Below are 12,416 nucleotides of genomic sequence, written 5' to 3'. Positions count from 1 at the left end.
TGATGTACTTTATCTCACTAATTCTATACGTACGTGATCGAAATTGTTGAATGATCATTTTCATTTGTTTTTGACTTTAGACGATTCGTTTCAACGATGAATTGTATCAAGACTGCTTTTCCAGTCAAAGAAGGTAATTCCCGACCCCGATAGCTTGTTGAAATTTCTTAAAATATTTAATTGATTCGAATATGACTATCATTATAAGAAAACTTCATGACGTCATACCAAGAGTGAGAGAATAGTGAAACAAAAAGAAATAATTTTAAGAAAAGTTTTAATTGTTCTATTCTAGAAAAATAGGTTAATTTATTTATTCAGTGTACATTTTGGTCGTTAATTGACGAAATGTTTCTTATATTTATTTAAATGTTCTGGTTGATGAAGTTCATAAAGGAGGTGACTCTCGCATATGCGGAAGGCAGGTTCCTCTCGCAGCCGAGACCAGAGCCGAACGACGTGATACCGATCTGGAAAATTATTAATAATTATAAAATTGTAATTGTTGTTGCTGTGTGTTGAGCGTCAGGGGCTCTGGGGTTAAGCACTTGACTTGCAATCTCTTGAAAGGTCCTGGGTTCGAATCCCGCCATGTACCAATGTGTTTTTCACTTAACATAAAGAAAAAGATTTGGTTAAATCAGATAACTCAAAATCCACAAGGCTGAGACTAAAAATTATTGCAAAAAAAAAGTAACTTAAAGTATACATTTGTACTTTTATTTAGCTCTCTATAGATCTGAGTGATGCTTCCATTAATAAAAAGTTAAGAAAAACGTAAGAACTTACTAAGAGCGGTCTGTTGTTCCTCACAACAGTCAAGGGCCCGCCAGAATCGCCACCGCACACACCTCTACCGTTAGAGCCGCTGGTACAAATGTTGGAAGACTGGACAATCAGTGGGAACGCCAAAGAGCAAACATTGTTCGTGATCACATTCAAGTTGACGAAGCTCAAGAATTGACTAGTAGTAATCTGACCATCTGGAATACGAGTAAATAATTAAGTTTTTAATTGAACAATGAACTAGAAAATATATTTATACCCTTCAGAGTATTAAAAACATCGAGAATATTATAAACATATATAACATATATATAATATATAAACATTAAAAAGTTCGTGGAAGTCCTTTTTCTTATAATACATGTCTATATGATATCCATAATTACTTTTATAAAATGATAGTAATAAAATTATTGATTTTAGAAAATTTGTACTTACTTTGTCTGGTAAGACCGAAGCCAGATGCGGTAGCAGTGTTACCCGCAAAGTTCTCGTTCAATTGGGAGCCAGACGGCAGAGCAATTGTTGCGATGTTGGCTATTAAAAAAAATTCCGTGATATAACCTGCCTAAAAAACCTTTGAACTATACTAATGTATTATAATTATTCCGGATGCACTAAAATATTTAAAATTATTTTTATTCGCTATTAAATTAAACAATATTATTATAAAAAACACGTATTCAAATGAGTCTTAAGTCTTGACGGATAACTTTTCTCAAGTGATGAACTAAGCTTAGTTTAAAGTAAAAGAACATACCAGATGTGGATACAGCGCTGTTTAGGCGAATAACAGCGACATCATTACGGGCGTTGTTCGGGTTCCAGTTATTGTGCATAACAACGTTGGTACTTTCCAGCCTGGTGCCACCGCTGAAGAGAGTGATGGAACCTAACACGACCGTGAATCTCCAGCCCTGGTTGCGGCCGTCGAACCAGCAGTGAGCAGCAGTCAACACCCTGGACGTGGTCACCAACGAACCGCCGCAGACACCACGGTTGCTGGTGCCTACGATATCAGAGATAAGTCCAGCCTGTGAAAAATCGCTTTTTATTAGTAAAAGTAAAGGTATTTTAAATGTATTTCAATAACATTATGGAATTAAAAACTATAAGGACAGACACAACTAAATTTTCACATGTTGTCGATTTCAAAGGTCAACAAATCCCAAAAACATTTACAATTTTCCTCTTGAAATTCTAAATAAATCAAGAGATGCGATTTAAATTTAATAAAATGTCAATTAGCTCATTAATACATTTAAAGCAGAAAATAAAGAGTAAAGAGTGGAACAAACCTGGAACGGGAATTGTCCCAATCTAGCCGCAGATCCTCCGATAATTCTGGGATCATTGTTTTCCTGTTCAGCTTTGTAGATGGCCTGTGCTAGTGGGATACCATAGTTCTGCATGTAGCCATACGCGGTGTTGTACTCAGGAACCTCTGGCTCAATGTACCTCGCGTTAGCCAAGGCAACAGTTGCAACAAGAGCCAGAAGTAACTTCATTTTGAAATAACAGAAAACGTACTCCGATTTTTGAAAATCAAAATTTCTTTTATATTCATAATTCAGTAATCAAGTTTTGATAAAAGTATTAAAATTTAAATAAGCTATGATAATAATTTGATAATACGGACGATAATAATTAATTAATAAGAGTAAAAGAACTTTTAAGTACGTAATAAGAAAATCTAATATATAAAATTCTCGTGTCACAGTTTTCGTTGCCATACTCCTCCGAAACGGCTTGACCGATTTTGATGAAATTTTGTGAGCATATTCAGTAGGTCTGAGAATCGGCCAACATCTATTTTTCATACCCCCCCCCCCCCATTTTTTAACTGCGCGCGGACGGAGTCGCGGGCGATAGCTAGTAAATTATAAGAAAATAGCAATTAGTTTCAATAAAGATCATCACAGATTACGTAGGTCTGAGCCTTTAGCGCCAAGCCAGCGTCAGCCAGCCAGCAGTGATTTTTAGAGCATTTTTGGAGATGCTTACATCCAATAGAGAACATGTTTTGAAGTATAAAAAAAAAGCATTCTAACTTCAAAATTGGATTATTGTTACATAATTTTAACAGTGGTAGACGCCAGCAACAACATCTGTTGCACGAATTGGCCGGCTAGGAGAAGTGGAGGAGATGCATAGGAAGGTTAAATATTCTCTTTTTGTCCGTCTCCTCCTTCGTCGATTGAGGGTAGGCAACGCATCTGCAATTGCGAATGTCTATGGGCAGCGGTCGCTTCGCCAATTCGGCGAATTCATGTGGCCGCATGCTCGTTTGCCACCATGTAATATATAAAAAAAAGTACAAGCTAACCCAAGTCAGAGTTTTAAACAGTTTTGTTAAGATATACAAGTGGTGGTATCAAAAGTTTGGTATCAAAAAGTTACCATAATATAGATTATAATAATATATTTGAATTTTATTTCCACTTACAAGACAATCTACAACCGGATAAAGTTTATTTTACAATCTTTGATATGTTAATTACCATTAAATCTACTTAATAAGATAAGTATTAAAATATTTTATGGAAGATAATGAATGATTTGAAGGATTAGGTGATAATTTTTGTTAATTACATTAATTGAACACAATTGTTTCCAATTGTCATAATCAATTGTATACAACCGCGGCATACAATAATTATTAGTTTAATAGTACACCTTTTTAATCCTATGTTTATCTCCGTTTCATCGAAAAGGATGAAAATATTGACAACATATTTTTATACAAGTTTTTCAGCACTGGAAACTCTAACTCTAACAATAAAGTCCAGTACAAAAAGTATCAAATTATCATAGATATCAGACAAGAACATATCAGATTAAATAAAAGAGTAATGAGAGTGTTACATTTTTATTAATTTAACTGTTTCATTGGATAAGTATGTTTATTTACAAATTCGATCTTATGAAATTCAGGAATGAAGTAACTCTAGCGAATGCCGACGGATATCCGATGTCACAGCCGAAACGAATGCCGAAGGAAGTCACTCCAATCTGCAAAAAACATTATTTGGTTAAAAAAATATTTTCAACTCATTAAATTTTCAAACTAATTCTAAAACCTTAAATCTAATTTACTATGAGAATACAAGATTCTTTCTAGAAAAATCATCAAATAATTGTGATTTAAATTGTCTTTTTAACAATGAATCACGACATAGCCCTGTCTTATACATAGAAATCTTTCGAACTCTTGTTTTATAACATTTATTTATACATACCACAATCTGTCGGCCGTTATTGGTGGTAACCAATGGGCCACCAGAATCGCCGCCACAAACACCCACACCGCCAAGACCGCTAGTGCACAGGTTTGACGATTGGATGACTGATGGGAACGCAATGTTGCACGCATTGTTTGATATCACGTTCAAATTCACTTGGCTCAAGAACTGGTTGTTTGTAATGTTAGCACCTGCAAATAAATTATCGTTAGAGACGATACGAGAGATAGAGTTTATGTCTGAAGGAAAAGTAGAAGGAGAAATACGACCAAGTGGATTTGTAAAAGTACTTCTGAGGACATGCAAAGATATACAGGGCGAAATCTGTTTTGACGATACAGCCAAAGAAAGATCAGGTGAGAAAGGATGTCATGCGTTGCCTACCTTTCATCGACGTAGAATAAGCTTATATCCCCTTCCTATGCGTCCCCTCTACCGTCTAATCCACTTCCTCTTCCCATCCTTTCCTTATAAGAAAAGGGTGGAAAGGGAAATAGGACTAAAATTAGGCCGCCGACACGCACACCCTTCAGCCAAAACGCGGAATTGCTTCTACTTCATGCCTGTCTTCTGTGTGGTCTTAGTATTTCAACAGATGTTGTTGTTGCTGGCGTCTAGTACTGTTTAAAACCTTTAGCAAGGTAAGTAACAGCCATCTAACGATCGATTGTGTAGTACAAATAACCATATCTAAATTAAAAGATGTATTATATTTATCAAAGAAGTAGAATATACCTTACCTGTGCTAGTAGCACCAAAGCCCGAAGCGATAGCGCGGTAGCCAGAAAAGGTCTTATCGGCTTCAGCATCACTTGGCAGCGCAATGGGTGCAATTGTGGCTGTTAAATAATTTATACTTTTACATAGCGTAGCGAAAATTAATATGGAGGGATAGCGATTCGCACGGGCGCTTTTTATCACACGTTATAAAACGGTACAAATAGAAGAAACTCAGTTTCACTTATCTGCTGAAGGCAGCGTTAAAAAAGCGTTGTGGGGATGAGGGATTAGGCACATAAAACTAATGAAGTTTATGGCAATAAGTTTGTTTTAACTATGGATTTTGACTACCGCGACATTTCTATTAACATCCTGAACTCTGTTTTTTTCAAAGAGAACATGAGGTATGAAAAAAATAATAATCAGATTCTCAGAATTTTTGCAAGTGCAGAAATTGACTTACCTGATAGCGCTATAGGTGAATGCAGATAGATGACACCGATGTCATTTCTGACCAGCAGCGGAATCCAGTTGGGGTGCATGGCCACAACGCTGGTCTGTTGCCTATTCCCACCTGAGAACAGCAACTCAGAGCCGAGAACCACGGTCATCCTCCACGCCTGATGTCTACCATCGTACCAGCAATGTGCGGCAGTCAACACTCTATCTGGAGAAATAAGCGTACCACCGCATACTCCACGACCGGTGATTCCGATTATGTCAGTGATCAGGCCAGCCTGTAACGAAAGATCGTGTTTATGATCTTCTGCAAATTATTTTTAAACTATAGAGACCGATGCTTAAATACCGCATTCGGAATCATTGTGTGGTCTCTAAGGGAGAATCTTAGTGTAACCAAAAAGTGTTTTTTTCCCAGACTCAATTGCTTCCAAGCCAATGCAAAATTTAAAGTGAATGAAATTTATTGCAAAATCATTATTTCTACTATCGATCTCTAATAGTAACATAATACTCTTACTAATACACAGGTAAAATAATAAAAAAAATTATTAAACCTGATAGGGAATTTGACCAAGAGCAGCGGGAACTCCCCCAGTAATTCTTCCCCTCAGATATGCTTCTTCTGCTTTTTGAATCCTTTCAGCTTCAGGGACACCAACATCTTGCAAATACCCGTAAGCCGAGTGATTGTCAGGTACTAAAGGGTTAAGAGATTTGGCATTGGCTGCTGCAGCGAGCAACGCAAAGATCACTAACACCTTCATAGTGCAAGTTTACACACTTATTAGTTCAATAGCATTTATATAAGCAATAGTTATCTAGATCAATAATTAAACAGATTGCTATAAAATATAACGATAAAATAAATGATAAATTACTGTGATTGCAAAATCAATTTTTGTTATTTAGGATAGCTTACGTAAATACAAATACACAATATTGTACGTTATTATACCTTGATTAAATATATGACGTTAGCTTTATATTACTAGCGAAGATTTAAAGACTGTTTTGAAATAGCACTTGTTTACGAATTCTTGTCCTTATCAAATATTTTATTGATTAGATGTACTCTATGATTATATTCAGACGTGTAACAAGTATCGTTTGCAACAACGTTTGATAAAACAGGTAAATATCTCGATAATAATAGCTATAGGTCATACTTTATACATATATTTTTCTTTATTTTATTTTAAAAGGTGGCGAACGAACAAATGGCCACATGAATTTCCGATGTACTTAGATATCCGTAATTGCAGATGCGTTACCAACCTTTAATCAACGGAGCAAGGGACGCGGAGAAAAAATAATATTTCCTCTTCCTATACGACCCCTCCTCCATCAAATCCTCATTCCCATCTCATTCTTTACTTTTAAAAAAGGGTGGTAAGGCAAAGAGGACTAAAATGAGATCTGCGACATCACACTCATCTGACGAAACGCGGAATTACTTTCACTTCAGCTCTGTCTTTTATGTTGTCGTGGTATTTCACCGGTTCAGCAAACAGATGTCGTTATTGCTGGTATCTACCACTTTTGCATACTTTTGATTTAATTAATCGTAAGCAAGGCTCTCCATTAATAAAAAAGAAACAAGGCAACGAATGACGGTTTAAAAAATAGTTACATCGTATTAGACGTTGTGATATTCTACGTATAGAATTAGTGTACTAATTAGTGTTTACCCATTAATTCTATGGACACATTAATTTTCTTTCCTACCGTCCGAGAAATATGGGTACAACGGAATACCACAGATTCCTTCGTTGAAAACATATATGACATTTATTCAAAGCTACCTTTATCCAAAATTGCAAAGTCTAGATGACTTCGCAATTTTGAACTTTGACTTAGATAAAAATCTTTAAAGTTAAGAATTACCTATATTTTACATTTATTCAAATGTCTCGAAAAGTCTTTAATAAATTAATTCATATAGAAACTATGGTTTTTGTTCGTAAAACTACATCTTTATGTAGAACAAAACTCTGTTATGAGGTTAACGGGGGTTCGAAAACCGGAATATCAAAACGATATTCCAGCATATTCTCTGCCAATTTATTTAGCGATGGGTTTTGTTTTGAATGACAAAATAATATTCTCTAAATTGAAAATCAAAATATGAAAACAGGCGCGAAGTTCTGAAGAAATCTGATATGAGAATACCTTAAATATTTCTTAGGAAGTTTTCTAGATTTTTCAGGGTTTTCCATTGTCTTATAGAATATTCACTTCTCTAAAATTGGCAAAAAAAACGGCTCTTGGTAATGTAAATTCGGATTCCTTTTTTTTTGCTTATGTGCAAGGGTTGGTTGAAATAAAAATTTAAAATTGTGAAGTGTTGTTTTATTACTATGGAATGCGTGAAAAGAAATGAGCATGACGGCGTAATAAAACAGTTTGACAGCAGTTGATTCGTAATTTTTTATAATCTGTTCTGTGGTTGTGGTATTAGCAAAATCAAATAACACAGTGACTAAATATTTTGTAAAATGGAAGAAATTGGTATTATTTTGCCTGAAAAAGTAAATAACAAAACATTCTAATACGGTTTACTTATTATTTTCGACAATAATCATTAACCTTTATGTAATTTTAGGATGACCAAGTCACCGACACAAAAGGATTGTCTTTCGCTGGACCCCAAACTTTCGATGAACTGGAATCAGAAGATCTGTATACAAAATACAAGGTAATTTTCATACTTCCATCCAATTCATACAGTAATTTTTTAAAGCTTCCTTGATAATTAAACTTTTGAACCTTTGCAATTGTAATTTCCCTGCTAAAAATTGATGGAATTTAAAAACTAGTTTCATAATTTCAAATGTTCCGTATTTACAGAAATTGCAGCGGATGTTAGAGTTTTTAGAAGTTCAAGAAGAATACATAAAAGATGAACAAAGAAATCTCAAGAAAGAGTACCTACATGCCCAAGAGGAAGTTAAACGGATACAATCAGTCCCCTTGGTCATTGGACAGTTTCTTGAAGCTGTTGATCAAAATACTGGCATAGGTATAGTAGATAATTTCCTTTTTTTAACTTTCAAAAGCTATTTACTCTAGAATGTGGTTATGAAAAACAACTTAAACTGATGTGAATGTTTAAATGTGGAAGAAAGAAGAGGTGTAGCAGGACCATGCCAAATGGAAACTCATATTCTTTGCCTGCCCCTCTTGTTTAAGGGGATGAGTTTGTTTTAAACTATCCTAACTGAGTTGTGATGTTAATGTTTTATTTTATACTACACTAATTAAAGATCACATCTGAAATTAGTTGTAGTACCTAGAAGCTAAACTTTAAGAAGAATAATTACAATCTGTTAAACAAAAAATGCATTTTAATAACCTCCTTTATAGATAAAACATTAGTTATATAACTCCAGAATATTGCAGGTTCATTCAATGTCAACATAACTGGTCTCAACCATAATGATTTCTGTTTTTGTATGTTATATATTTAATATATTCATTATTTGGTAACCGGTGTATAAAATGATGTTTAAATATATTTTACAGTTGGAAGTACAACAGGTTCCAATTACTATGTCCGAATCTTGTCTACAATTGACCGTGAGCTGCTGAAACCATCAGCATCAGTGGCCCTGCATAAACATTCAAATGCACTTGTAGATGTTTTACCACCCGAAGCTGACAGCTCTATTTCCATGCTGCAAGCAGGTAAGACATGAAAATAGCTTTGTCTCATATACTTAAGTTTTTATTTATTTTGTAGTGTAATATTTCAAAATTTGATTAGATGCAATTTCTATAGAGTACAGACATTATTTTTCTTAATAACAGATGAAGAAAAGATGGCAAATTCTTTATGAACTTCTACTGAATAGACATTATAAACTAGAATTTATCTTTTTTTTTAAAGTTAGGTTAATTATAATACAGCATTTAGTCTACATTTACTTATAGTTCTTTTCAAATATCTTGGTGGCCCAATGTCATCTGTCCACACCTAAAATTGTATTCTGTGCAGCAACTCGAGTAAAGTTATCCACTAAGATAGATATCTGACAACTACTGTATGTCAATTTCAAAATATAATTAATTTTTTAATATTTAACCATAAATTTAATTTCAGATGAAAAACCTGATGTCCAATATTCAGATATTGGTGGTATGGACACACAGAAGCAAGAAATAAGAGAGGCAGTGGAATTGCCTCTGACTCATGTTGAATTGTACCGGCAGATTGGTATTGAGCCTCCGAGAGGTGTGCTGATGTACGGACCTCCTGGTTGTGGCAAGACTATGTTGGCAAAGGCTGTTGCTCATCATACTACAGGTTATTATTACATTAACATTCATCTTTAACAAATTCACATTGTAGTTTGATGTTCAAATACAGTTAGACCAGGATAAGTGAGAATCATTGTTTCTTCTTGTTGGACGACTTTCAAAGTGAGAAACTCTGGTTAAAAACAGCTATAAGCCAGAAATATTGCGGTCTCTTGAGCTCTCACTTACCAAGGTTCAAATTACCTTTTTAAACTTCTAGTTTTTGTCACTTGCTGTCATTACTTTGTTTCTTATCCTATTTTTTTTTGTTGGCCTCGGTTTAATTTCTTTTCTATTTCCAGCTGCATTCATTCGTGTTGTTGGTTCTGAGTTCGTGCAGAAGTACTTGGGTGAAGGACCACGTATGGTTCGCGACGTGTTCCGTCTCGCTAAAGAGAACAGCCCCGCCATTATCTTTATTGATGAAATTGATGCTATCGCTACAAAACGGTATGTTGTAATAAATTATATTTAATCATTTTGATTTTCACCCGACTGTATTAACTTTATTTGTTAAACTTTGATCATAATGGATTTCTCTCTAACTTTCAGATTTGATGCTCAAACCGGAGCTGACAGAGAAGTGCAGAGAATTCTTTTGGAACTACTCAATCAAATGGATGGCTTTGATCAGACCACTAATGTCAAAGTGAGTATAGACAATATTGACCTACCTAATGGGTATACCATTTTTTTTTGACAATTTTATATATTTTAATAATAAATTAAGTTTAGGTTAAATTGTTTGATTTCAGGTAATAATGGCCACGAATCGTGCAGACACATTGGACCCTGCGCTGCTGCGACCTGGACGTCTCGACAGGAAGATCGAGTTCCCTCTGCCTGACAGGTTAGATATTTTTACAGATAAAATAAAATTTAGTTCCATTTAAAAATCTTAGAAATAATTAATGTTTTGATACAATTGTTGGAGTATTAGAGTTTCACAGTTGTAATATATATGAACTTATGGCAGACGTCAGAAACGTCTGATCTTCTCAACAATCACGGCGAAGATGAACCTGTCGGAGGAGGTGGACCTGGAGGAGTTCGTGGCGCGGCCTGACCGCGTGTCGGGGGCTGACATCAACGCCATCTGCCAGGAAGCCGGCATGCACGCCGTCAGGGAGAACAGGTATACTATTTTACTGGATTGACAATTCAAGATGGCCGCCGCCACAAAATAACGGATGACATCTTTGCTCTCTTTCCATGGGTATTAAAATTAAAAGTCTTTTTAGTAGAATACAGAACACTGTGAATTCTATGGTATAGTATAGGTATAGTTTTCTTATAATATAATTTTTGTTTGGCTTCTAAAATTGTACATGTAAGTGAAGTCATTGGTAAAAACCTAGTAAAAGGGTCAAGGTTATAATGAAACGGATTTGTAAAATGTACTTCATTATCAGCTCACTATACGTCCCCACTGAGGGGCTCGGAGCCTACCCCAAATTAGGGGTGACTAGGCCATAGTCAACCACGCTGGCCCAATGCGGGTTGGTGGACTTCACACATATCATTGAATTTCTTCTTAGACATGTGCAGGTTTCATCACGATATTTTCCTTCACTGTAAAATGTACAATAAAGTTTTATTATTTATGAATATATTCAATATAGCCAAAACATTTTAAACAATCCCCTAAAAATTAGAAATAGTATCAAAAAAACTTGAAACAATAAAAAAAATACTTGTTTTATTTAAATTTTAGGTACATCGTACTGCCGAAAGATTTCGAGAAGGGATACAAGAACAACATCAAGAAGGATGAGAGTGAATACGAATTTTACAAATAAGAACTTCGATGATTCTAAAATTATTATAATTGTTTTATTTTAATTGGAAATAAACTTTCATTCGTATATATTTTTGTTCTAATTTACTTTTATTTCACCCTGATTTAATTTACTAATAATTTTACATACTTCTTACTTGTCATCAACTGGAAGGAATAAATTTTGAAATGAAAAAACGAAAATTATTTCCAAATCTATATTTCATAACAGTTTCTTATTAACAATGTGATTTCATTACAATATATTTGGCATATAACCTTATGAAAACTGATACAAATTAATTACATTGACATGACGCAATTAAATTATGGATACGTCTGTGATGATACTATGCAACATTAAACAAGTAAATATTACCAACATATTTTGTAACAATTTAAGGCACTTAATGTTTTTATTCACACAACATAATACAGCTGCCTTAGAAATCACTGGGGAAAAATATCTACAGCAATCATCAGCAAGGAGTCAGTATAACCTTACCAAAACGCAAAGATACCTTTTAATTAATAACTCTCAAATACTGTAATGACTTCATAAAGTCATAGTATTTGATAGATTGAGGTTTTAAATATTTGTTTTAAATTTAGTTTAAGATTTCTTTATGTAGATAACATATAGTAATAAATTACGTACAATAATATTTTAACATCTTAAAGTTGCAATGAATCGATTACCAACACTTAGATTTAGTACGGCTCATTTTAATGGTACATAAAACAAACCTTAAGTAAATAGTAAAGTTAATGTATACGTTAATGTATATAAACTAGAGTTTTTATTGTAAACGTGTCTTTAAACAGAACAATATTTAACTATAGTTTCAAGTCGAAAAAAGATTTTAAAAAAAATATTTGTGACTAAACTAAATAAAAATGTAAAGTTGATTTTGTTTTATAAATAATTTATGTATAAATTAAATAATGAAATTAATTTTTGGAATGTGAAACAAAGGAGATGATGTGAAAAACTATCTACAATATTTAAAATGCTTTAAAAATATTCTAAATATAGCCATATCATAAGATTTAAAACATTGAGAAATGCGATATGGCATTCCAAATAAGTACATGATCCAAAATTTAATAATACTTAACAATGTTTAGGTTTA

At 33.9% G+C, this 12,416-nt stretch overlaps 2 protein-coding genes across 2 annotated transcripts; one reads left to right on the top strand and one right to left on the bottom strand.

Annotated features, from left to right (window-relative positions):
* Window positions 1-282: 282 nt before the first annotated feature.
* LOC106710784 lies at window positions 283-6,045 on the bottom strand. The gene is made up of 10 exons (XM_045681087.1): window positions 5,765-6,045; window positions 5,212-5,485; window positions 4,769-4,867; window positions 4,026-4,219; window positions 3,698-3,798; window positions 2,085-2,355; window positions 1,547-1,820; window positions 1,225-1,323; window positions 790-983; window positions 283-470 (listed from the first exon to the last, which is right to left on the bottom strand). Exons 1-10 carry the CDS (start codon window positions 5,972-5,974, stop codon window positions 366-368), a joined length of 1,821 nt encoding a protein of 606 aa, XP_045537043.1. The 5' UTR covers window positions 5,975-6,045; the 3' UTR covers window positions 283-365.
* A 1,572-nt stretch (window positions 6,046-7,617) lies between these two features.
* LOC106711201 (26S proteasome regulatory subunit 6B) lies at window positions 7,618-11,311 on the top strand. Its single transcript, XM_014503465.2, has 10 exons — window positions 7,618-7,738; window positions 7,813-7,905; window positions 8,058-8,229; window positions 8,733-8,894; window positions 9,310-9,513; window positions 9,809-9,956; window positions 10,059-10,155; window positions 10,262-10,356; window positions 10,483-10,641; window positions 11,221-11,311. Exons 1-10 carry the CDS (start codon window positions 7,706-7,708, stop codon window positions 11,303-11,305), a joined length of 1,248 nt encoding a protein of 415 aa, XP_014358951.1. The 5' UTR covers window positions 7,618-7,705; the 3' UTR covers window positions 11,306-11,311.
* The last annotated feature ends 1,105 nt before the right edge of the window (window positions 11,312-12,416 follow it).

Source organism: Papilio machaon, chromosome 14, assembly GCF_912999745.1.
Source record: "Papilio machaon chromosome 14, ilPapMach1.1, whole genome shotgun sequence".
NCBI lineage: Eukaryota > Metazoa > Arthropoda > Insecta > Lepidoptera > Papilionidae > Papilio > Papilio machaon.
Note: the sequence above shows the minus strand (reverse complement) of the source record. Positions and strands in the feature narration are given on the sequence as shown.

Bases quoted from the DNA above. Each gene is read 5' to 3' on its own strand.
- LOC106711201 (XM_014503465.2), top strand. From the start codon at position 7,706: ATGGAAGAAATTGGTATTATTTTGCCTGAAAAA. The intron at 8,895-9,309 runs GTAAGACATGAA...ATTTAATTTCAG, and splicing joins TATTTCCATGCTGCAAGCAG to ATGAAAAACCTGATGTCCAA. The intron at 9,957-10,058 runs GTATGTTGTAAT...TCTAACTTTCAG, and splicing joins GATGCTATCGCTACAAAACG to ATTTGATGCTCAAACCGGAG.
- LOC106710784 (XM_045681087.1), bottom strand. From the start codon at position 5,974: ATGAAGGTGTTAGTGATCTTTGCGTTGCTCGCTGCAGCAGCCAATGCC. The intron at 1,821-2,084 runs GTTTGTTCCACT...GATTTTTCACAG, and splicing joins TGGGACAATTCCCGTTCCAG to GCTGGACTTATCTCTGATAT. The intron at 984-1,224 runs GTAAGTACAAAT...CTCGTATTCCAG, and splicing joins CTTCGGTCTTACCAGACAAA to ATGGTCAGATTACTACTAGT.